Genomic DNA, 25,239 nt, shown 5'->3' with positions numbered 1-25,239 from the left:
TCCCACCCTAGAAAACCCAAGCATGGCCCTTAGCAGCAGGCAACACAAGGCAGAGCCGGAGAAAGAGTAGGGGACCATAGGATGCCATGCGATTCTTAAGCAGCAGACGGCTCCTCAGACCCCCAGAAAGGCTGTTTATGAGGGAGGGTGAATTCTGAGTCCCCTTTGATGCTGAAGGGAGCTTGCGCATGAAAGGCCCTTGGAGCCTGCACCTAGCAGAGCCACCAAGGGCTCAGACAAGAGGGAGAGCTGTGGGCTTAGTCAGAAACGTGGTATTTCTTCTGTCATTCCTGAAAGGGTGGTGAGATTGTAATCTCAGCTGGAAAGAATCTTGATGTTTTGTTTAATTGGGGGTCTTATTTTCTCACTAGTTTTTAATATTGAGATCAGAGTTGAAATAAAAATACTTTAACTGAGATCTTGATTAAGTATTAAAAAAAAAAAAGACAGCTTGGCTAATCTAATTTGGTAACGTCTGCTGTTGGTAGCAACTTACCTGATGTGGGAGGCTATCAAATCCTGAATCAGTAATAAAATGGTTCACAAGCAATCTTGTTTTTTCCACTATAATAATGTTTTTGAAGAATGAGAAGAATTTACAGATAAATCTTCACAACTTGAAGAGTGCGTGTTTTTACAAGATTTCTGCACAGGGGAGCATTGTCCCAAGCATGCTGCCCAGTTCCTCTTTTCAAGAAGATCATCAATCATTTTTTTCCAAGCCCCATAGAAAGGCTATTCTCAGAGTGTTGCTGCCATCTAGTGGACAATAGGAATAAGTACAGCTTACGGCTAATGCTCTCCACCCTCTCTACTTGCGTCACTGCTACCTTTTTTCTCTCTTATCTGTTCCTTCCTTTTTGCTCTAACACATGTAAAACAAAAACGGAAAATATTTTTATCAGTCATTGGAAGTTTCTTTGAAATCTGGAATCTTGGTAGTTTCTCAAAAATCTAACAATATTTCTCGCTAGCCAAAAACTTGTTAGAAACACATATGAGTCTGGGCGGTGTAGGCGTACACCTTTAATCCCAGCACTCAGAGGCAGGTGGATTTCTGTGAGTTCGAGGCCAGCCTGGTCTACAGAGCGAGTTCCAGGACAGCCAGGACTACACAGAGAAACCCTCACTCAAAAAACAGAAACACATAGAAGAGGAATTCAGAATGAAAGTGTTTTTGTACAACAAAATGAAAATGAGAAAAATAAAATGTGCTTATTTTTGCAAAGAGAAAATGCAAGAAATTTATGCAGAAACTAATGGGATTGGTGACTTTCAGGAAAAGGGTGCATAGTGTGCAATGCAGGCAAACGACAGACTTACTTTAACATACAGTTACTTTTAATCCATTTTAATCAAAATAGAATTGCATCACCTCCCTCTTTCCCTTGCCTCCCTCCAATCCCTCCCATGCCCCCTCCTTGTCCTTTCCCTCACTCTCAAATGGATAGCCTCTTTTCCTTTGATTATTATGGATGTGTGGTGTGTGTGTGTGTGTGTGTGTGTGTGTGTGCATGCGTACATATATGCAAAATATATAAGTAAGTCCATGTTTGTTGTTTGGGTGGATGAGATTTCAGGACTGACTTCCTTGCATTGGGTAACCACTTATGGGACCCATCCCAGGGAGAGGCTAATTCTCCCTCTCTTAGCAATTATTGTCTGTAGTTCTTTGCCTAGGGGTGGAGCTCCATGAGCTTTCTCCCTTCTGCATTAGCACATCTGCGAATATCGCCATTGTTCTGGTCTCTGCGCAGCCCTTTCTAGGGAAGACAGTCTCACAGCAGACTCCCTGGTATTCTGGCTCTTACAATCGTCCCACCACCTCTTCCTCCGCATTCCCTGAACCATAGATGCAGGAGACGCTGTGGATGTTTCCACCGGTGCCAGGAGTCATTGTGGTTTTCTGTGATGTCTCCATTTGCAGCAAAGAGAAGTTTCTCTGGTGGTGGTGGTAGCTGTGCTCATCTGTGGAATAAGGAAAAGATTTGGAATATAGTTAGAAATTATGCTGGTTTAGTAAACTGGTGGTACCAGTTTCTCTTCTAAGGCCCATGATCCCATTAGCCCCAGGAAGCTGGCTATGGAAGCTAGCCCACAGGAAGGAGGCTTTCGGTTTAGATCCAGTTCAAATGATGCTAGTCCTGTCCTAAGTGTGTAGTGTCTTCAGCATTAGGGACTCACTCTCAACCCCGAGAGGTCTCGTTGATAATCTGTATTGTTTCGGGAGTCATTTGCACTACTGAGCTCCTCTTAAAGAAGGTACTGGGGGTTGTGTTAGTCTATGGTTCTTGCAGTGAGCATTGTCCGCCCAAGTAGCATAACTTCATTTAATATATGTAATTTTAGGCGACTATAGAATGATATGGTTCCTTGAGGCTTTATCAAGCAACCGTAGTGTAGAATCTGTCACTCTTCCCTCTCCCTCTGTAGTGACCTCCCTCCCCACCCCAGTTGGCGCCCACTTCCTGTTTTGCCAGTTCCTCCTACATGTCACCTGTATTCTGTCAGTCCCGTCGAAACGCCCACAGGCTCCCTTGCCACCTTCCTGGTCTCTGTGATTGCTCCATATTTCATTCACATCTGAGGCCTTGGAGCCAGGAACCACAAACCAGAGGGAGCATGTGCTGTTTGTCTTTCTGGGTCAATATAACCTTTCGAGATCCACCCATTTACCTGAAAATTTCATGATTTCATTTTTCCTTAGAGCTGAATAGTATTCCTGTGTGTGTGTGTGTGTGTGTGTGTGTGTGTGTGGTGTGTGCGCGCGCACATGCGTGCATTTTCAGTGTCCATTAATCTGCTGAGGACATTTAGATTGTTTCCATTCTCTAGCTATCATTCACAGGGCAGCAATGACCATAGCTGAGCAAGAGTTTATGGGGTCAGATGGCGAGTACTTTAGGCACGCCCGGGAGTCATCTAGCTGAGTCAGATGATAGATTTATTTTTTTGTCTTTTGAGGGTTCTCCATACTGATTTCCAGAGTGGGTACACCAGTTGTGTTTTATCACACAGTGGGTGAGGGGAACTCCTTTCCCCCGGCCTCATCAGCTTTATTTTTTATTTTCTTTTGAGCTCTTAATTTAGATTCTTAGCCTATTTATATCTTTAATTGTTTCTTTTCTTTGAGATTATAATATAATTGTATCATTTCCTCCTTTCTTTTTCTCCCTCCAAAGCCTCCCGTACATTTCTCCTAGCTCTCTTTTAAATCCATGGCCTCTTTGTCATTAATTGTTGTTATATGAATATGATATATATATACATACATACATACATATGCATACATATTCCTAATTACATAAATACAACCTGCTCAGTATGTACAATGTTACTCATATCTATGTTTTCAGAGCTAAACATTTGAATAGCTAATTGGTATGCTCTTCCCTGGGGAAAACTGGTTTTCCTGTTATCTGCATTCTTTAGTTGCCTGTAGTTCTTTTCATAAGACTGAGGCCTCTGGTCTTCCCTCCCAGCTACATTAGCGTGTCTATTGTTGTCCTTGTCCAGCTCACGTTTGGGCAGTCCTGTAGATTAGATTTTTGGGGAGTTGGTTTAGTAAAGTGGTGGTTGTAGGTTCTCCTCTGAGATCTATGAATTCACTAGTCCTGGGTAGTGGCTAGGATTCCAGTACCAGAAATGATTTTCCTCCTGTGGAGCAGGCCTTAAGTTCAACTAGAGAGCCATTGGTTACTGCCAAGACATTTATGCCACTATTGCACCCTTAGGGTTACTGTGCCATGCTGGGAGTTGATGTGGTTCATAGGTATCGGCCTTAGTTAGGGTCTCTATTACTGCAATGAAACACCATGACCAAATAGCAAGTTGAAAAGGAAAAGGTTTATTTGACTTACACTTCTATATTGCTGTTCATCACTAAAGGAAGTCAGGACCGGAACTCAAACAGGGCAGGATCCTAGAGGCAAGAACTGATGTAGAGACAATGGATGGAGGGGTGCTACATACTGACTTGCTCAGAGTGCTTTCTTATGGAACCCAGGACAACCAGCCCAGGAATGACATTAATTAAGTGATCTGTGGGGAGAGTCCTTAGAGCTGAATCTTGTGGAGACATTTCCTCAGCTGAAGCTCCTTCTTCTCCAATGACTCTAGCTTACGTCAAGTTGGCACACAAAACCAGCCAGTACAGCATCATAGCTCGTTAAGACTGTTGGTTGCTTTTCTCCTTTGGAAGCTTGCTTGGTGCTTTCTGGTACCACGAAAGCTAGTACTTGGGGAGGAGACATTCAGCCCAGTTCCAGCTCAGGAAGCTCTGGGTCTTGTGTCTGAAGTTGATCGTGTCTTCAATGAAAGGAACTTAGCTCCCACCTCTGGGAGACAAACAAGGACAACAGTGATGGCATGCAATATTTTGGGAGTCTCTTGAGTAACTCTGACAAACAACTCAAAGCATGGCTTCTCATGCCTGATGCTGGGGTCTTTGTTAAATGATCTTTGGCTCTTGGAGGGAGCATTGTCAGTCCAGGTGAGATTTCATTGAAACTGTACATGTATATTTATATACAAGCTTACATGTATTATAGGCTTTTTAGGTAGATGGTAATAGTATGGTTCCTTAAGACCTTTGTAAACATCCTTACTGATGTTTTACGTTCCCCGCCCCTTCTTCTGTATTTATCTCAATGTGCAGGGAATAAAGGGGCTGTGGAATGCTCAGCCCTAAGTGGGATGTTCATGCCACACCTCTTCCCACAAGAAAAGGGGGAAGGAAAAACAGTAAGATCCAGAGGTGGTGGGTAAGTTCAAGGAAGCAGTGTTCTCCAGACATAGCAGGGCAGTTACACATATGAACTCATAGTGAGAGAGACAGTGTGCAAGTGATGGGCACAGGCTCAAACGAGACAAAAGCCAAGAAGGGAGGAGAAGAGGTAGGAGTGAACTCCCATCACTTGCTGAGGATACACTGGCATCTGAGAGCCGCTGGGAAGAGGGGGAGTCACTCTTCTTCAGCAGTAGGACCCCTGGGACACTGGCCACACTCCAAGGCAGGCCCCACCAAGAGTAGTTGAGCAACACATACCAAATAAAAAAAAGAGAGAGAGAGAATGAAAGGAAGAAAGGAAGAAAGGAAGAAAGGAAGAAAGGAAGAAAGGAAGAAAGGAAGAAAGGAAGAAAGAAAGAAAGAAAGAAAGAAAGAAAGAAAGAAAGAAAGAAAGAAAGAAAGAAAAACTCAAAGTTGGGTGGTTAAAGAGGTGAGGGTAGGTCTGAGAGGAACTGGAGAAGGGATAAATATTATCAAATGTACATTGTATGAAATTCTCATATAATTAATAAAAATAGTACTCAAAAATAAAACCTACAAAATTGTTCAACCTAAACATATTCCACATGAATAATGTAGATTGTTCAGATCAAGTAAAACAATTAATGGAAATCATTTTTGAGTGTGAAACTCTAACGTACACGCTGGAGAATATCCTGAAGATAATATTGTAAGATCTTTGTTGTGGTATAATCTCTATGTACATTGTGAAGATGTGTCTTTGCCAAGGAGCCTTCTGATTGGTTTAATAAAGAGCTGAATGGCCAATAACTAGGCAGGAGGAGGTTAGGTGGGACTTCCAGGAGAGAGAGGAACTCGGGGGAAGAACTCTAGGTGCAGGAGGTACCAGCAAGACACAGAGGAAGTTGGACACACAGAATGAAGGAGAAGTAAAACGTCATGTGGCAGAATGTTGATTACTACAAACAGGTTAGTTTAAGTTGTAAGAGACAGTGGAACAAGCCTAAGCTAAGGCCAAACTTCATAATTAATAATTAATTATTAGCAATAATTAATAATGTCATTATTTGAAGGCTGGCAGACCTGACAAGAATGTCTGACTACAGATCTTGAACTTTAGCTAAGGTAAATGTGTTGCTATCATTGTTATTGATAAAGGAACATTGAACACTGCCTTGTGCACCCTCGGATGTCAAACAGACAAATACAATGATGCCCCAGGTTTGTTAGCTTTTTAAGATACAGAACAGAGGACAAAGCAACCCCTGTGATCCTAGATTAGGTGATGGGAAATATTGTATTCCCTAGCTTTGAACCCTGAAAGAACCCAGTACAACGGCCTTTGCTGTGGCACACTACAGTGAGAATACAGCTGACAGAATCACTAGCTAACGCTCAACTTGCAAAGCTTTGGGAATATCTGCCTTCTGAATAGTCACTGTCATTTCTGTAAAACTCTTGTGAAGCCATAGTGCTCCCTTTTCTATAGTGGGACTCATCCCAAAAAAAAAAAAAACCCTTAGCAGTGTATTAATCAACTATTGGGCACAACTCCCTAATGAACTGTTATATTGAATGACTTGGATGACATTTCATTTGGCTGTAAAATTTTGATATATAGACTATATACTGGGTGCCTTGAAAAAGGACCCAGAGGAAGGAAATTCTTCTCCCTCCGTTGTCAGTGAGAAAGAAGATACTGCTTGGCCTAGAGGCTGGAAATGCCAGGCTCTGGAGTTTACACTACCACAGCTTTTCCCTTTGATCTAGCCACATTATCTCTGGGGCTAAGAGATTCCCTTTAATCTGCTAGCATTTGGAGAAAATACCAATGTGTATCAAGTGCCATCCATTTTTCTCTCACAGTTTATGCTGGTTGCCATGGCTGCAACAAATGCTGCATTCCCAGCCGCCATGGGAAGAGAAATGCTTAGAGAGTGCACAGCAAGGCCGCGTTTTTTTCTTCCCTTTTCCCTACATTTATCAATTACACACCTCTAGCTTAACTAATCACACAAATGTAGTTAGCGCATAAACTCCCTCTCCCCGTCTTAGAAATCATAGCTCCGTACTCGATTTATCCTTTACAGATCTGCCCAGGTCCTTCACAATCACGCCCCCTCAGAGACCTACGTAAGCTAACAGGCACCTGCTTTGTCAGCCTTGTCTGTCTTTTCGGACTCTGAAACGCGTGGCTGGTCTCCTTATTCCGTGTGAGGCACAGCGCTCACCATTCCCTCCTAGAGGACCCCACCCTTACTAAATGGCCAGAACCTCTGTCTTACCCCTCCAAGCTTCATGAACTATGAGAAAATAAAATTTTTGTTCTCTCTAAGTTATGTGCTCACAAGTATTCTGCTGCAGCGGGCACAAAAGCAAACATCACTGAAGTAAGGGAAATGTGAATAATGATGTATGTTAAATTTGATACTAAAATTGCATCCGTTTTAGATTTCTCAAGTGTTGTAACTATGACTGAAGAATATTCTTGTATTTGAGTGATATGTACTGAGATGGCACGGAGCAAAAGTATCATAATGTTACAACTATCTCTCAAACGATTCAGTATCGCTTCTTCCATAAATAATTTCCAATGGGACTCAGAAAGTGAACCTCTCCTCCTAAAAACAACATATGAGCCAGTCTAGCTTCCTGACAGAGTTCTTATCTACTATGTAGAGGACCCTGGTTTTGAGCAGAGCCCAGCCAAGAGAAGTAAATAGCAAATAGACTGCTGTTTTCAAAACATAGATGATGGGCAGAACCACTATCAACAGTTAGGTCTGATGCAACATGGAAAACTGTGATCATAATTCTGACACATGCTTGAAGGTAGCCTCGGAGGATGTTGTGGTTGATGGGTTAGGTCTGTCCTGGTATCCGTTTAATCCCTATTACTGTCTGGGTCATCACACCAGTGTAAAACAGATGAGGAGGTAAGCGCTGGTCCAGAGGGTAGATAGGATAGATGGGGGTCTAGTCTGACCTTAGATGGCTGACCTCTCTGCCTCTTGAGATCATGACTAGACCTGATTTCCTAGTACAATGTTAATATTACGATGAAACAAAAATCAAGGGTGGGATGCACACCCATGTGCCCTAAGCCTTGAAGAAGCTCTGGCTACGATTCAGACCACTCGTGCGGTGGGAAACAGCTACGGACAGGAGCTTGTTAGTGTCATCAATAATGAGTTCAAGAGGGAAGTTGTTTTAATGAAAACCTAGTTTATTAGAAGGAAATTCTATTACAGGTATTGAAACCGCAATTTCAAATAAGTAGATATGAGATAAAGAAATAGAAAGGGCGATCACAGAGACCGTGTTTGAAATGAGCATTCACATTACCAATGTCCATGATGAAAAAAAAAAATCTGCATGATGGAGAAATTCATACTTTAAAATGTACACAAGGGGCTGTGGAGATGCTGAGTAAGTGAGAATTCTAATCTGCAGTTATGAGGACCCAAGTTTGAATCCCCAGAATCCATGTAAAAATGTAATGGACACAGCTGTGTACCCCTGCCACCCCATCACTGTGGGCTGAGAAGACAGGAGAATCCTAAGAGTTCTCTGGCCAGCCAGTCTACCTGGAGCAGTGAACTTGTGTCTCAGTAAGTGACCCTGTGTGATGGCTATTCTTGGTCATCAACTTGACTACATCTGGGATGAACTACAATCCAGAAATGGAGGACACACCTGTGAGAGACTCTTCACTTGGTTTGAGGTGGGGAATTCCACTTCTGGTCCCAACCTTTGAAGTAGGAAGACACACACCTTTCATCTGGATCTTGAGGCAGAAAGACACAGCTTTAATCTGGGTCACACCTTCTGCTGGAAGCCTATGTGAGGACAAGGAAGAAGGAAGTTTTAGTTCTTTGCTTGCCCTCACCTTGCTCCCAAGTCCATGCCTTCCTTCACTAGCATTAGAACCTACTTATCCAGGATTCCAGTGTCTCCTGAAGACCAGCTGAGACATCCAGTCTCAGGGACTGAGCAAGCTCTGGATTCTTGGACTTTCCATTCGAAGTTAACCACTGTTGGACTAGTTGGACCACAACTTCTAAGTCATTCTAATAAATCCTCTTCCTAAAATATATATATGAGAGAGAGAAAGAGTTCATCCTGTAAGTTCTGCTACTCTAGAGAACCCTGGCTAATACATCTTGTGTCAAGGTGGAGGTAGAGAGCAATAAAGAAAGACACATGACATCTTGGGCTGGCCTCTGTGTACCCACACTCAGTCATGTGCACCGTATGTTCATATGCATGTAACACAAAAACATTTCAAGAAAACTTTTTAGAAACAGAGATGGGAGACTAGCAATATTTCTTTAAGACAAGGTCTCACTGTGTAGTCCAGATGGCAGGCATAGATTCACTTTGTAGACTAGGCTTGGCATTAACTCACAGAGATCCACCTGCCTCTGCCTCCCAAGAGCTAAGTGGCACCACCACATGCTGCTAGAAATTTAATTTTAATATAAAAGATTTTGTATAAAATTGAATTCAGTTAAAAGAATAGTTGTAAAATTAGTTGAAGTCCTACATGTCAGAATTCATGGCGCACATCTAAAGTAATAACACAATAAAAAGAGAAATTAGTAACTCCAAACACAAATCTGAACAAATAAAGAAATTAAATTAAACTTTCATCTGAAAGAGATGGGAAATACAGAACAAGTTTTATATTAGCACATGCTTATTGTTTTAATATGGTTTACCTCCCCTAAAGAGGAGTTTAATTCCCAATGTGAGTATCTTAGGGTGTTTAATTGCTGTGAAGAGACACCATGACCACACATCTTAAAAGGAAAACATTTAATTGGGGTGACTCATTTACATTTTCAGGGGTTCAGTCCATTATCATCATGGCAGGGAACAAGGTAGCAGGCAGACAGACATGGTGCTGGCTACACCTTGATCAGAAGGCAACGGGAAATCAACTCTGACACTGGGAATAACTTGAGTGTAGGAGAACTTTAAGCCCATGTCAACAGTGACACACTTCCTCCAACATGACCACACCTACTCCAACAAGGCCTCCTAATAGTGCCACTCCCTATGAGCTTATGGGGGCCAGTTACATTCAAACTCCCACATATGAGGTTTTAAGGAGGAGGCAGAAATAACTCAACAATGGTATGTAGAGACGGACCCTTTAGCATAAGACAAAGTCATCAGAGTGGGATTCCAGATTGAGTCCTGATGGTTTTATGAGAATAGGGAAGAGACAAGAAGACTCAGAAGTGCAATCTCTGTTTCCTGGGATGTGACGATGCCCTGAGCCACACTGAGACTCTGCCAGCAAAAAGGTCATCACCCTGAATGACTCTGTACACTTTGACCGGCACTGTGACCCAAAATAAACCTCCTCCTTTCACAATTGACCCCATCTGAGGTATTACGTAACTGGCAACAAAACAAACTTGAAAATACTTAAATAAAAGAAAGGTCAAGTAAAGACAGGCAGACAGACAGATAGATAGATAAATGGATGGATAGATAGGTAGGTAGATAGATAGATAGATAGATAGATAGATAGATAGATAGATAGATAGATAGATAGATAGATAGATAGACAGACAAATATAGATAAAAATTTTAGTAAAGTAAATAGAAAAAAATAGATCAAGTTAAAAATCTTAGTTTTCTAAATATAGTAGGTAGCCATAATCTAACTTAATAAGGGCAAAGCATGCTGGATCACTAAGAATATGCCACCTCAAAAAAATGGCTGTAGAAGACCAGAATACACCCACCCAAAACATGACTATTTTTAAATGCTATTGGCATATATTAATTATACATGATAATAGGTTTCAATGTGACATTTTCATACAAGTACATGGTATGCGTCAAGCATGCTCACTGCTTTGCCCTCTCTTGGACCCTCCCACCCTCACGAATCCCCTTCTTAACTAACTCTCTTCTACTTTCACATCTTTTTTTTCTTTTAACAGCCCAATGAGTTTCATAATGAGACTTACTGGAACATAGGTGAAGGTTTGTTTACAGAACCCAGATGCCTTACCAGGCATTCCAGCACCAATGAAAACCTGTCTCCCTCTTACATCAACTGCATAGAAGTCCTCAGGGAAAGGGGTTCCCCATGAGACTCTCCCCACTCCATGACAAGATGTTGACAAGCATCTCACGCAGGAGATCACAGCCGCTGGAAGCTTAAGAACGGAACATTCATGTCGTGCCTGGAAATCCACATGCCAGCCCTGGTCCTTACTTACCGCCTCTGGGTCTCACATTCTTTCTGCCCCTGCTACAACAATCCCTGGGCCTTGATGAGATGATACAGATTTTCTATTTATGGCTGAGCTTTCAACAGACACTTGTTCTTAGTGTGTTGAGCACTACTCTACGCCACTACCCACTACAAAAAGAACCTTCTCTGGTTTGCAAGGTGGCTCGGTGGGTAAAGACCCTTGTTCCCAAGCCCAACGATCTAAATTCCATTCCTGGTCCCACATGGTGGAAGGCAAGAACCAACTCTTGCAAGTTGTCCTCTGACCTTCACAGTCACGGGTCACACCTTGCCGCCACATACACACATACATGGCAAAATAAATAAGTGTAAAACAGTTTTAATATTCTTCAAAGATGCTTCTCCAACAATGTTGACGGCAGCACTGATCTGTGGGCGCCTACATACTTAAGAGGGTGCCAATTGGATGGGCACATCTTGTTCGTTTATCAAAGCCGCAGCAGTAGCTCTCAGGCTACTCATTCAGGCTGCAGTTCGCTTTCTCCATGACTTATGACCACAGGCTACTGGTGTCTTCAGCAGTGGGGTCTCTTTCTCTTGTTCTGCCTGGCAAACTACAGCAGCATCCATTGCCCGTCTTGTTTTGACAGCCTCAGACAATCTCCCGGACCAGCAGCTCTGACGGGGATAGCCCACCTCTAGTTCTGGGGTTTTCATTCCAGAGCCAACAGCTTCTAATAGCCGTTTTGTCCGTACCCAAAGGGCACCACCTCTCGCACTGTTTTGAATTAACTTACCAAGTCCAAGGTTTCCTTATGGCTTCTTCACACCTCGCTACGAACGACCCTCCCCCATCACTGCTTCTCTTCCATTTCCTTGCTCCTCTCCCAACTTAGACATTTCCAGCCCCCGTATTTCTTCACCAACTCACACATCACATCACTTATGTTCCACACCCTTCTGTCCCCCAGCCCCGTGGGGCCTTTTCTAGCTTCTTGTCTCTCCGCACACCCATCCGCACATAATGCACGTTGTGAGCAATAGGATCTAGGGCACATATGTAAGAGAGAATGTGGACGTTGTCTCTGTGACACTGTTACCTCACTTCAACTAGTTCCCAGCTCCATCCATTTATTTACGTGCTAGTTTCATAATTGTGCTTACCTTTGCAGCTAGGAAGAATTCCATTGCGCACCTGGACTCCTTTTTCATTAGTCATCCATCTGCTCGTGGGCATCTCTGCCGGTTCCATTTCCTTGCTGCATGTGAATAATGCAGTAATAAACGTGAATTAAATAAATATCTCTATAGGATATGGAGTTCTTTGGGTACGAGCACAGGGGTGGAACAGCTGAGTCACGTATGAGTTCTATTTTTAGCATTTTGAAAAGAAAAAGCAAAAACAAGATCTCCACACGGATTTCTGTGGTGGCTGCACCAATTTATACTCCTGCCAAGAGTGCATAGAAGTTCCAGTTTCCCCACATCTGCATCAGCGTTCTGGTCGTTTGTTTCCTTGGTGATCTGTTTTAATTCAAATGAGATAGAACCTCGAAGGACTTTTAACTTGCATCTCCCTGATGTTAAGGATGTTGAAGACTTTTTCAAATTTTTTGTGGGAATTGTTATTTCTCCTCTGGAAATTGTATTTTTAGTTCCCTAACCCATTTTTTAAAACCAGGTAGCTTATTTTCTGTTGTTTAGGCTTCTGACGTATATTGTGAACAATAATCGCCTCTTAGGTGGATAACTGGTAAATATCCTCTCATTCTGTAGGCTGCTTCGGCTCTTGGCTATATTCTCATTGCTGGACATATGCCTCTTCATTTCATGGAGAACCATTTGTAGAGTGTAAAGCCTTATTCAGAGAGTCCTTACCTATGCGTAGATCTTAAACCCTTTCCGTGGTGTCTAAATTTGAGTTTTCAGGTTTCAGACACTGATCCGCCTGGATTTCTGTGCCCGATGAGAGATGAGGGTCTAGTTCCTTTCTTCTGCACGCAGTTGTCCTATTTGACCGGCACCATTTGTTAAAGACCCTGTCTTTTCGCCAATGTGTACTTCTTACTTCTTTGTCAAATATCACATGGATCAATCCACGCTCTTGAACCTGAGTCCTTTCTTCTGGCCCACTGACCTACACGTCTGTTTTTGTGCCAGGACCATGCAGTCTTTATTATTATGTATAGCTCTGTAGCTTAAACTGAAATCAAGTATGCTGGTAACTTTAGCAGCATTTGATGTCCGGGATTGGTTTGGAAATTCCTGTGTTTCCATATTAATGTTTCATACATTTTAATTCAAATATAATTACATCATTCTCCCTTTTCCTTTTTCTCCCTTCAGTCTCCCCCAAGTCCCTTCCCTCCAACTCCTTCCATGTCCCTCCCTCATTCTCAAATTTATAGTCTCTTTTTATTGTTTTCATTATATATACATGTATATACATGTATAAGCATATAAATATAACCTGCTGAGTCCATCTTTGGTTTGTGTGTGTGTGTGTGTGTGTGTGTGTGTGTGTGTGTGTATGTATGTTTTGAGTCTAACTGCTTTGTATTAGATAAGCAGTTAGGGGATTCATCCCTGGGAAAGACTAATTCTTCTTCTCTGGGCTATCATTAGCTAACTGTGATTCTTTGCCTAGGGATGAGACCCTGTGAGATTTTCTCCCTTCTGTGTTAGCATGTCTAATGTTATTGTCAGGGTTTAGGTCTTGTTTGTGCAGTCACACGAGGAAAGATAGTCTTAGAGCAGACTTCCTGATATTCTGGCTCTTTCAATGTTTCAGCCTTCTTCTGATATGTTCCCTGAGCAAAGGTGCAGAGCCTACGCTACAGATCTAACTGTCTGCCCCCCCCGTCACACACACACAACACTGATCTCTGTCTATGTCCAGTTGTAGTTTTCTGTAATGGCCTCCAGTTGCTGTAAAGAGTGGCTTCTTTGGTGAGGAGTAGCTGCACTTATCTGTGGGTATAAAGCTAAGATATAAAATGTACTGGGGAATTATTCTGATCTAACAAGCTGAGGTAGTAGGCTTTTCTCTAAGACCCATGGCCTCACCGGCCCTGGGAAGTTAACTAGGTATCTGGTAACAGGAGTGGCTTCTTCCTTGTTGAGTGGATCATAAATACAATTAGACAGCTGTTGGTGACCACATGTAGGGAGTTGAGGAAGTCTCAAGTGAATTCATAAGGCACGGAGGAAGTCCTAAGCAAATGTGTATTATTGACAAGAACCAGTGCCTCAGACTCATGAGAACTGGCAACGCCTTCTCCTGTTCCATATGCAAATGTTGGCAGCGTGTCCAGGAAGCGTTGACTACAACGTCCTCATTCCAGATGTGGACAGCCTGAGACTGCTCACCTATAGAGACCTCCTGCTGAGGCTAGCCAACCCCTCCCCCATGCTGTATACAGGAGATTCACCGAGGTTCTGGTTTTGTAGTTGGTACCAGTCTATCCGAGTGATCACAGTCCACCTGACCCCAGCTTTCCTGTACATATGTCTGTCCTTTCCTTGGTCCCTCATCACTGCAGTTAAGCTTCCAGGACCAAGTTGTGGAGGACTCAGCAACCACCAACATATGAGTGTCACTTACTGCACTTTTCTGGGCACCTTGTCCTGCTGGTCATTGTCATTGGTAGGCGTCACCAATGCTGAGAAGGACAATTACTTGCTCCAGTCCCTTGGGAGCTTTATAGTATTTGCTGATCCCGTGGACGCTCGCCTGCAGAAAGGAGTCTTTCAGGGTGAATCCAGCTCACTAATCTGAGTGCACATCCTAAAGTGTCTTTAGCACTAGGGCCTTACCTACAACCTCCGACAGGCAACCAAGGGCAGCAGCAATAGTCGGCATTTGGGGCGAATCGGTCACGCTTCTTGGACCAACTATTTGAAGATTTCTCATGCCTGGTACTGAGATTTTTGTTAGGCTATGGTTCTTGTGGGGTTCAGCCCAATTAGTATGACTTCCTTTAAGAAATACACACATATATACACATACGTGTGTGTGTGTGTATATACATACATACATATGTGTGTACATGTATCATACACACACACACACACACACACACACTTACTTATTTGTAGTGTGAAAATCAGTATGGAGAATCCTCAAAAAACTAAAAATGAATCTGCCATGTGATCCAGCTGAAAAAACGCCTTAGCATATGTTGAAAACTCAGCACCCTGCTCCACAAACACTTACTTAGCTATATTTATTGCTGCTCTATTCACAATAGCTACGAAATGGCAACAAACTAAATGTCCCTCAACAGGAGAATAGATAATGAAAATGTTGTACACATGCACAATAAAATATTATTCAGTTCTAAAGAAAAATGGAAATTGTAGGTAAATGGATTTACTTAGAAATTTATATTACATAAGTATATATATTGTTATATTGAGTGAGGCAACCCAGACCCATAAAGACAAGCATTGCACGTTCTCACCTAGCTACATCCCCAGCTCCAAATCCTCAGTCATGACCATGTAATCGTCAGAGCCACAGGAACCAGGAAAGTATAAAGGGACTGCAGGGGAGGGGTGAGAAGGGAATGGCGAGATACAGATGATATGAAGGGGTGAATGGAGAAATGGGAAGGGAGCTCTAACTAGGGAACGGGGATAGAGGTCACCAAAGGAGGAGGGAGAAGGGACAAAGAACACAAAGGTTGTTGGATAAAGCCTCACGGAGCCTTATAATCTTATATTTGCCTAAAATTTATACATCACATTAATTTTAGGATAGTTTGTTCAAAAAGAAGATTATTCAATGTGAATGATGTCACTGGAACTTTGTAGGGATTACATCGAATTTGAAGATTGCTTTCGGTAGACTGGCCACAATGCTAATTCCTTCCGTCCACAAGCGTAGATCTTACCACCAGCCACCACCGTCTGCTGTAATTTCTTTCTTCGGTGTCTTGAAGTTCTTGTAAGAACCTTTCATGGCCTTAGCTGAGGTTATCTAAAGGTGCTTTTGTTTGGCTTTTGTTTGTTTGGCATTGTTTTGCTTTGTTGTGTTTTTTTGTTTTTGTTTTGGAGGCTGTTGTGAGTTATTTTTCTGATTTCTTTCTCAGTACATTTATCACTGATGTATAAAATGTCCCTGGTTCTCGTAAGTTAATTGTGTGTCCTATCTCTTTGCTGAAAATGTTTATTACTTCCTAGAGTTTTCCAGTAGGATTTTTTAAGGTCTTTTATGTATAGAATCATATCATCCACGAACAGAATTTTTGATTTCTTCCTTTCCTATTTCTCTTGTCTTATTGTTTTAACTAAAACTTCGAATATTATATTGAATAAGAGTGGGGAAAATGAACATCCTTATCTGGTTCCTGGTTTTAGTGAAAATACTTTGACATTTTTATTTAATTTAACATTGGCTATAGGTTTGTCATATCCAGCCCTTATTATGTGGAGATGTGTGCCTTTTAGTCCGAATTTATTCGGAATTTTTAATGTAAAAGGATATTGGATTTTATCAAAACTTTTTTCTGCATCTATTGAGATGATCATATAATTTCTGTTCTTGAGGCCATTTATGTAATTTATAACATTTGTCGATTTGTGTATGTTGAACTATCCCTCCATCTCTGGAATAAAGTCAATTTGCTCATATTATATGATCTTGTTAATGTGTTCTTGAATTTAGTTGGCAAACATTTTGCTGAGAACTTTTGCTTCTGTGTTTATCAGGGAGATTGGTTGTATTTTTCATTTTCCTGCGCATCTCTGGCTGGTTTTGGTATCAGAGCAGGACTAGCTCTGTAAAATCTTTGATGGCATTCCCTCCTTTCCTATCCCAAAGGAGAGTCTTTTTTCTTGTTTCTATCAGTTCTTTGAGAATTCTGTACAGTGTGCTTTTACCGTTTCACCCTCCCCACATCACACTCTCCCCAGATTCGTTACCTCTTCCTTACCCTCTCAGCTTTGGGCTCTTTTTAATTTTTAAACCCATCAAGAATAATTTGTGCTGTGCGCACATTTGGTTGTGTGGCTTTTCACTGGAGTGTGGTCAACCCACAAAGACCACACCCTTAAAGAAAACTGACTGTACCTCTCCCTACAGCTTTAGTGACAAATAGCTCCTTAGCTAGGGGTGGGGCTTCATGCCCACCGTTCCTTCGCCACACTAGGAGTTTGCTTGGCTTGAGCTTGCACGGTTTCTGTGCCTGATGTCTCAACTACTGTGAATTCTTTTGTACAACTGTCCTGCTGTGTACAGAAAGCCTGCTTACACACGGTCCTCCACCACCTCTGCCTCTTACAATCCACCACCCCTTCTTCCGCAATGATCCCTGAGCATTGCAAAGAGGAAGTGTGATGTTGCTGGTCCCACCTAGGCCTGGGAATTGCAAAGATTCTTGTTCGCTCCGCTTTGAGCAGTTGTAGGTCTCTGTTCATCACCATCTACCGAAGGTGGAAGTTCTTCTGATGCAGGCTGAGAGACACACTCATTAACAATATGTCATTAAAAGCCAGTATAATACTATATCCATTTACCAAAGTAATGGTAGTAGATTCTCTTCTTGACACTGTGCCCTATATAGCCACAGATTCCAACGAACATTGCTGAGCAGGTGTTTCTGTAGAAGGATATACAATCCTTTGAGTATATGCCCAACAGTGGCAAAGCTGTGCATATGGGCAATTTATTTCTAGCTTTTTAAGGAAACAATCACACTGGTTTCCACAGGAGATACACCCACTTGCACTCCCACCAGAATAAAAGTGTTCCACTTTCCCCACATGCATCCCAGCATTTTTTCATTGTTTTTGCTTTGATATTACCCTTTCTGACAGGGGTAAGATGAAGTTTCAAAGTAGTTTTAGCTTGCATTTTTTTCTCTGACAGATAAGGTTGCTGAACATTCTTTAAAATATTTCTTAGCTCTTGTATTTCATCTTTTAAGAACTGGTTAGTTCTGTGCTCATTTTTAAATTGGCATGTATGTTTTCTTGATGTTTAGGTTTTTTAGTTTCTCGTATACGTAGATACTAACCATCTATTAGATTATAAGTTTATAATGACATTTTCCACATTCTTTTGGCTGTGTCTTCACTTGAATGATGGTGTCCTTTTCTATATGGAAGATTTTAGTTTCATGTAATCCCATTTATCAGTTGTTGATCTTAATACCCATACTCCTGAGATCCTGTTCAAAAACTCTTTTTGTGTGTCTGTAAGTTGAAGCATATTCCATACTCCCTCCTCAATCTGATTCAAGGTATTACATCTTATTTTGAGGTCCATTTGGAGTTGAGTTTTATGTAGAATGAGAAATAAGGACACAGTTTCATTATCCTACATCCAGCTATCCAGTTTTATCAGCAATCTTTGTCAAAAATCAATGGCTGTATGGGTGTTGCTTATATGTGGGTCCTCAGTCATCTTCCATTGATAATTGTGTCTATGTTTATGCCAGTAACATGCTGGTTTTATTACTATAGCTCTGCAATATAACTTAAAATCAAGTAAGGTGATAGCTCAGACAGTTGGGGTTTTGTTTGTTTGTTGTTTGGTTTTGTTGAGTTTTTGTTGAGTTTTTATTTGTTTATTTGTTTTTGCTGTTGTTTAGGGTTCTTTTGGCTATTCTGGGTCTTTTGTGTTTCTATATCAAGCTTAAGTTTTTTTTCAGTTTCTGTAAAGAATTGAATTGGAATTCTAATGGGGATTTATAGTTTTGATGATGAAAGTGAGAAGCCTCAGTGGACTTGAAAGAAGGGATGAGGGGAAACCTAACTCCTGTCTTCCTAAAAGTTCATAGGTGACACTGGGGACTTTTCATATTTGAGATCTCCATACCAGTGCAATCTTGAGCTATATTAAAACCCAAAATTGTGCTCAATATCCATTTCAGTATAAAATTTATACTTTAGAATGGACATCATTGTATAGGAAATAAATTCTTTCTAAAAATGTTTGAATGTATAAGACAAACCTTGTTTGTTTTTTCTACCTTCAAAATTATTTTTTTTTCATTTGTACTTGAAATGGTAGTTCACTGCTACCCAACAGGCCTTGAGCTCAGCTGTGCCTCAGCCTTCTGAGCAGCTATAGTAGGGACTGTACAAACACATGGCTGTGCTTGGCTTCTATCGTTTATATGTTGCTATAATACATAATTTGCTCTGATAAAAATGATCATTTTAAGTGTACAGCACGGATATATTTTTTAGTGCTAAAATACCTTCTACTAAATAATGTTGTATGCTGTGGGGGTGGTAGTGGGAGACTTAAATGGACAGATATAAAGCTGCTTATCTTATCTTTAAGGTCCAAGATTTATTTTAAAATGTTGCTGGACTGAGAAACCTAAAAATCTAAGCACTGCCTAAGGCAGATTGGGATTTAGAGAGGTAAAGTTGAGAGAGGAACAGAGGTAAAGAGTGGGCTGCAGAAGAATTCTCATGGGGTTTTCTTAGATGTAACTGGACTTGTTGCAATGGTATTTCTGAAAGAAGCCACTGGAATTAAGTGTGGGTTCACTGTTAGATGTTCATTGCTAGTTATATTTTATTTATCATGAAATCTCAATAAGTATATGTTAATTAAGTTAACAAATGTCTGAGCCATATTCGGAAGAGTAAAACCAAATTTGAACTTTATATTATAGATTATAATGTCTCAATGGTGCCATGAATAGACCTTCAATGTACTAAGACACTGATAACTCTTTGAAGGAGCCAAATAGGAGCCGTTGCCTAGGCAGCTCCAGCCCCGGGTTATTCTAGAATGCTGTATAAAACTGATTGTCTCTAAATGTGTATATGAAGAGGGTGGAGAACAGTGAGATGCTGTTGGATAATGCTCTTACACACTGTAAAGATTTGTCATTCATATTGGCTTAATAAAACGCTGATTGGCCAGTAGCCAGGCAGCAAGTATAGGTGGGGCAACTAGATGAGAAGAATTCTGGGAAGAGGAGAGGCAGAGATGCAGTCATCAGCCAGACACAGAAAAAGTATGATGAGAATACCTTACTGATCAAAGGTACCAAGCCACGTGGCTAAATATAGACAAAAACTGTAGATTAATTTAAGTTGTAAGAGGTAGTTATTAATAAGCCTGAACAATAAACCAGACAGTTTATAATTAATATAAGCCTCTGTGTGCTTATTCGGGACTGAATGGCAGAGGGACTGGGCAGGACAGAAACTTCCATCTACAGTGAGAAGCCTCTAACATCACTGAGTAACAGAGCTGCCAAAGGAGAGACCCTTTCCCAGAAGTCCACGGGTGTTTGTGCCTCCTCCACCCTCACATCTTACTGAATTCAACCCCAAAGGTGGGTATCGGGGTAGAGTCTTGCCTGTGTGGTCGATGTCCTGATAAAACAGGTGCAAATCAGCCCCTCTGGCCCTTCCCCCATGAGGACACAGATTCAAGCAACATCTATGAAAGTGTTGCCTGTCCCCAGACACCAAACTTGGACTTTGCAGTTTCCCAAAACTATTTTCTGTTTTGAAGAAGCTACTAAGTTCATGGTGTTTTGTTATAATGATACAAATAAATGGAAAAACTATTAACTGGGTGATAGAGCAAAGGTGGATTCCAGGTTCAAAGTTAAACTCACTGGACTGAAGAACCCCAAGCCACGTATTGGTTAACTTTCTTCTCTATTTTCCTTTGTCTCCCCCGCACAGACTTGAAGGTTTATTTTAATTATGTGTGTATGTCTGTGTGTGTGCATGTACTCGGGTCTGTGTCTTTGTGCGTGAGTCAGGTGCCCTGAGAAGCCAGAGGCATCAGATCTCCACAGCAACCGACTTACAGGCAGCTGTGAGCTGACTGACTTAAGTGCTGGGAATCAAACTCAGGTTCTCACAAGCGTTTAACCCCTAAGCCATATCACCAGCTCTGTCTCTTCTTTACATGGTACTTCGAAGTTTCCCACAAAAGGTCTAGATCAGCAGTTCTCAACCTGTGGGGCGTGACCCCTTTGAAAGTAGCCTATCAAATGTTCACATTAAGCAGTAGCAAAATTACAGTTATGAAGTAGCAACAAAAATGATTTTCTGGCTGGGGGGGTGTCACCACAGCATGAGGAACCGTGTTGAAGGGTCACAGCATTAGGAAGGTTGAGAATCTAAGGCTGCTCTAGATAGACTTGACTGATATATACCCAGCTCTGTGGGTGAGCCTTGGTTAGGGTAAACCAGCCAGTAACTCTCTCCTCCAGTCCCCACAGAGGACTAGTTCAGGAATATAAGCTGGTCACAAAATTTTTAAATGCAGGCTTATAAGAAAATATATATATATTATTGTATTTCTCTGACACTGATCCAAGAAGCACATACCCCACGGGTTCAGGCAACCATCCTGGAATCGTGAGAGGTAGCCTGGATATGAACAGAGGCAGTAAACAGAAAAAATAGAGAAAGGGAAAATAAATTCAAATTCAAAACTTCAGTCATTTGAAGCCTATGTAATTGCTGGATTTGCCAGTTTCTGCCTAATTCCTGTCTCTAATTAAGCCACTTGGGCCTTGTTTGCTCTCACTCACCCCTGAACGATCGTCCAAGTGCAAGGTTAATATGAGGGGAAGGGGAGGGGAAGGGAGGAGGAAGGGAGGACACCTGTGGTAAGCTAACTTTCTGGGTAAAGAGCTCGAAGAAGAGAAGAGCGGTCAGAAGGCTACGCTGAAACGGGATGGAGGGGCTGGCAAGATGGCTCAACCCAGTCAGGATGCTTGCTATGAAAGCTTGGAGACCTGAGCTAGAGACTCCGAACCTATGTGGAGGCGGAAGGAGAAAAACCAACTCCACAAATGTAGTCCTGTGGCCACCACATGCATGCCAACACCACACACACACACACACACACACACACACACACAAGGACCATAAGTAACTTTTTTTTTTAAGCGATGGGATGGAAAAGAAGAGCTGACCCTGAGCTTCACAGGAGAAAAAAAAAGTGCACAGCAGAATGGCTCCACCACAGGCCCTCAACTTGATGATGGCTAGACCAGCAGCGGGGGAGACAGTCTGGACCCCGGCAAGGGCTGGTTGAGGTGGTCCCCAGAATTTAAAAGAAGTCAGAAGCCTATGAAATACCTTTTTTTTTCAATAGTAAGTCAATAAGAAGATGTGGATGGAAACCTAGAGACTAAGAGGACAAAATGGCACGGCGGCTCACAGTGCTGAGAGAGGTGCTAATGACCTGGAACCTAACAGATTCCTCTTGCAAATCTCATGCATGACTAGGTATCTTTTCAATATAATACTTTTATTAATTCTTTGATAATTTCATATACACATACAACGTATTTTGATGATAGTCACCCCTTCCAGATCCAATCCTCACCCACCCCCCAAACCTTGACACCCTCTTCTTTTTTCAATATTCCCCAGTGCAATTTGTACTCGTGTGTGTGTGTGTGTGTGTGTGAGAGAGAGAGAGAGAGAGAGAGAGAGAGAGAGAGAGAGAGAGAGAGAGAGAGAGAGAGTAGGTAGGAGTAGCAGCAAGTCGACCTACCAGGGCACACACCACCAAGGAAAACCGCCTCTCCCTCCTCTACTAGCCATCAATTGTCAATAGCTCCTCAGCTAAGGTGGGGGCTGGCGAGCCCCTTCCAGAGTTTGTGCGGAAAACCACAGCTGCCCTGAGTTTATGCGGCGGTCTTCTCACGACCAAAAACCACCACCTCTCTAAACTCCCTTTCTCGACAGTGAGCAAGCATGAAAGTACCATCTGAGAATGATTCGAGTTCCAAAACTGTGGCTGTCTTGCAACAGCAGTAAGATGAATGAGCACAAGACAGGAAAGCCTGACAGTCAAGCAAGTCTTTACTTAGGTCCTGGCCCTACTCTCAGTAGCAAGCATGCTTGGCTTTGTACTTGTACCCGGAGGCATTAACACAAAGATCACACTTCTTAAAGAAATGACTTGTGAGAAATGTCATTATTCACTTAGTTTGCTCCGTGTGCTTTCTTGGTAACTGTCTGTTGAACTGGAGTCCACGAGACTGTGAATGCTGGAAAGGGCATTACTTCTCACTGCTTGGCTTCTCACATCAGGTTAGTCTCGCAATGCCTAGAGGCAGATGCAGCAGCGGTGGCAGGGGCTGGAAAGCAGCTGGCTGAGACCTTCTCTGGTGCTTTTGTTCAACCTTGAAACCTTCGGCCACAGGAGACCGCCAGGGCAGAGAAGCTAATGTGAGAAACAAAGAGAGATCTGGCGGAAAGCCTTTGGGACTAAGGAGGGGAGGTAGAACTCTGGGCTGGCGGTGGCACCTGGTGCCCGCTGTTAATAATAAGGTCGCGGTGCGTTCATAAGATACTTGATTAAACAAAGGCGCTCTGAGATAAGAATGATTAGCAACAGCTCCACGTCTGAGTAGTCACCACCAATCTTTTCAACGCGGGCTGTTTGCGCCTAGCAGCATTCACCGAGAACTGGATCTCACCTGACTCTGGACGCTGAACCCAAGTGCTACGGAGACCTGGGCCACCCAGGCTGACAGGGGCGGACCCCTGAGCACACGAGGCGCCCCACGAGGAGGCGGGACCCACGGCCGACCCGCCCGCACCGCCACGCACGCCTCTGGCACCTGCAGCCCAGCGGCCACCAGCAGTCGCAGCCCAGGCTGGTCGCCAGCTCTTACTCCGCTCCTCGCCCGCCCGCCGCCGCGCTGCACGCCCAGAGCGCTCCCTCGGCCCCGCTGGGGACCGGGGACCCCGCAGCCTCCGCCATGCTGCCGGTACTCTACACGGTCCTGGCGGGGCTGCTGCTGCTGCCTCTGCTGCTCACCTGCTGCTGCCCCTACCTCATCCAGGACTTGCGGTACTTCCTGCGGGTGGCCAACTTGGCCCGGCAGGTGCGCAGCTACCGGGGGCGGCGGCCCGTGCGCACCCTCCTGAGGGTATTCATGGAGCGAGTTCGCCAGACCCCGCACAAGCCCTTCGTGCTGTTCCGCGACGAGACGCTCACCTACGCCCAGGTGGACCGGCGCAGCAACCAAGTGGCACGGGCACTGCACGACCAGCTCGGCCTGCGACAGGGGGAGTGCGTGGCCCTCTTCATGAGCAATGAGCCGGCCTACGTGTGGATCTGGCTGGGACTGCTCAAACTGGGCTGTCCCATGGCGTGCCTCAACTACAACATCCGTTCCAAGTCTCTACTGCACTGCTTCCAGTGCTGCGGGGCTAAGGTGCTGCTGGCCTCCCCAGGTAAGCTGCAGACCGCTGGCCCTAACCCCAGGGGGGACTCGGCGCCTGGGGTGCGGGGCTGCAGTGTGGTGGGAGACTGTGGGAAAAGGTCAATTCGAGATGAACGGCGCTCGCTAATAATCTTTAGAATCACCAGAGGTGAAGTGGCCTATCTTTGGAGGCACTGCGCTAAGCACTTCAGTCCTCTGCGTGGGATCTAGTTTACTTATAATACCTAGCATAGTGTTGAGTGCGAGGCCACTCCTTATGCTGTGTTGTTTAGAGACAAGAAGAAATGTGTGTTCATGTTCCTCACGAGGCAGTTCCCCCAACCCCAATATTTTCCCAGGGGCCACTGTGTTTGCGCAATGTTGCTTTTAATCCTCACAACATGTCGAGGTTATTATGGTACATATAGATGAGACCAGCGCAGCCCAAAGATTCAGAGCTTCGTGCCCACAGTGTTAGGAAGACTTGGGGTTAACCAAAGGGATTCACCTCCAAACTCATTCCTCTAATCAGTACTTCAAACATTTTTGTTAAAATTTGAGGGTCTTGGGTGAGAAGTGCTGGGGTCCCGCCTCTAGTCCTTGGTAGAGTTTCCGTCATGAGGAAAGCCGTTTCCCACCTCCATCCTTACATCCTCTCTGCCACGAAGCTGTCTTCAAGGCTACTTGGAGATCTTAAGTGCTGTTAGCGTGCCCTGATGCCCAGCTAGAAGGCTGGAGTTCTGCCGCTGCGCTCTTGCATCTATGAAACGGTGACCCCTTCATTTGTGTGGCTGCACTGGACCTAAATGAAAACTTCATGCCCAAGTGATACCCAGGCCAGAAAGAACCAGAACCGGCTCTTTCCCCACAGAGCTGTTGTGTTACAGCTCCCAACAGTTAGTCTGTGAGCTCCACCCTTGTGTCTCTGCGCTGGTGCTCAGTAAGGAGATGCCTAACCAAGAGTAGGCTAAAAAGACATTAGTGACGTTACAGATGGAGGGATCTAGGGGTTCCAACTCTCTGGGATGCCCATCTGTGCCAAACACTGCAATAGATGGTTTTGATACTCTGGTAAATTCAAAATCATGCCTCCATTGTATGGCTAAGGAAAC

The 25,239-nt window shown here is 43.3% G+C and overlaps 1 protein-coding gene and 1 long non-coding RNA gene across 2 annotated transcripts in view; one reads left to right on the top strand and one right to left on the bottom strand.

The window, feature by feature from the left end:
- Nucleotides 1–1,323: 1,323 nt before the first annotated feature.
- The window catches only part of LOC125416832 (uncharacterized), a 43,874-nt gene continuing 19,958 nt past the window's right edge, over nt 1,324–25,239 (bottom strand). The window contains exons 2-4 of the long non-coding RNA XR_007236991.3: nt 12,132–12,226; nt 8,447–8,589; nt 1,324–1,968 (exon numbers count right to left, since the gene is read on the bottom strand). This is a non-coding gene — a long non-coding RNA (uncharacterized LOC125416832). The remainder of the gene's footprint in view (nt 1,969–8,446; nt 8,590–12,131; nt 12,227–25,239) is intronic.
- The window catches only part of Slc27a2 (solute carrier family 27 member 2), a 37,115-nt gene continuing 35,467 nt past the window's right edge, over nt 23,592–25,239 (top strand). Inside the window, exon 1 of the mRNA XM_048460109.3 lies at nt 23,592–24,158. Within this exon, the coding sequence (XP_048316066.3) occupies nt 23,681–24,158 (478 nt within the window). The 5' untranslated portion in view covers nt 23,592–23,680. The remainder of the gene's footprint in view (nt 24,159–25,239) is intronic.

The sequence above is a fragment of the Myodes glareolus genome, chromosome 10 (assembly GCF_982192425.1).
Source record: "Myodes glareolus chromosome 10, mMyoGla1.1, whole genome shotgun sequence".
In the NCBI taxonomy this organism is placed as follows: Eukaryota; Metazoa; Chordata; class Mammalia; order Rodentia; family Cricetidae; genus Myodes; species Myodes glareolus.
Note: the sequence above shows the minus strand (reverse complement) of the source record. Positions and strands in the feature narration are given on the sequence as shown.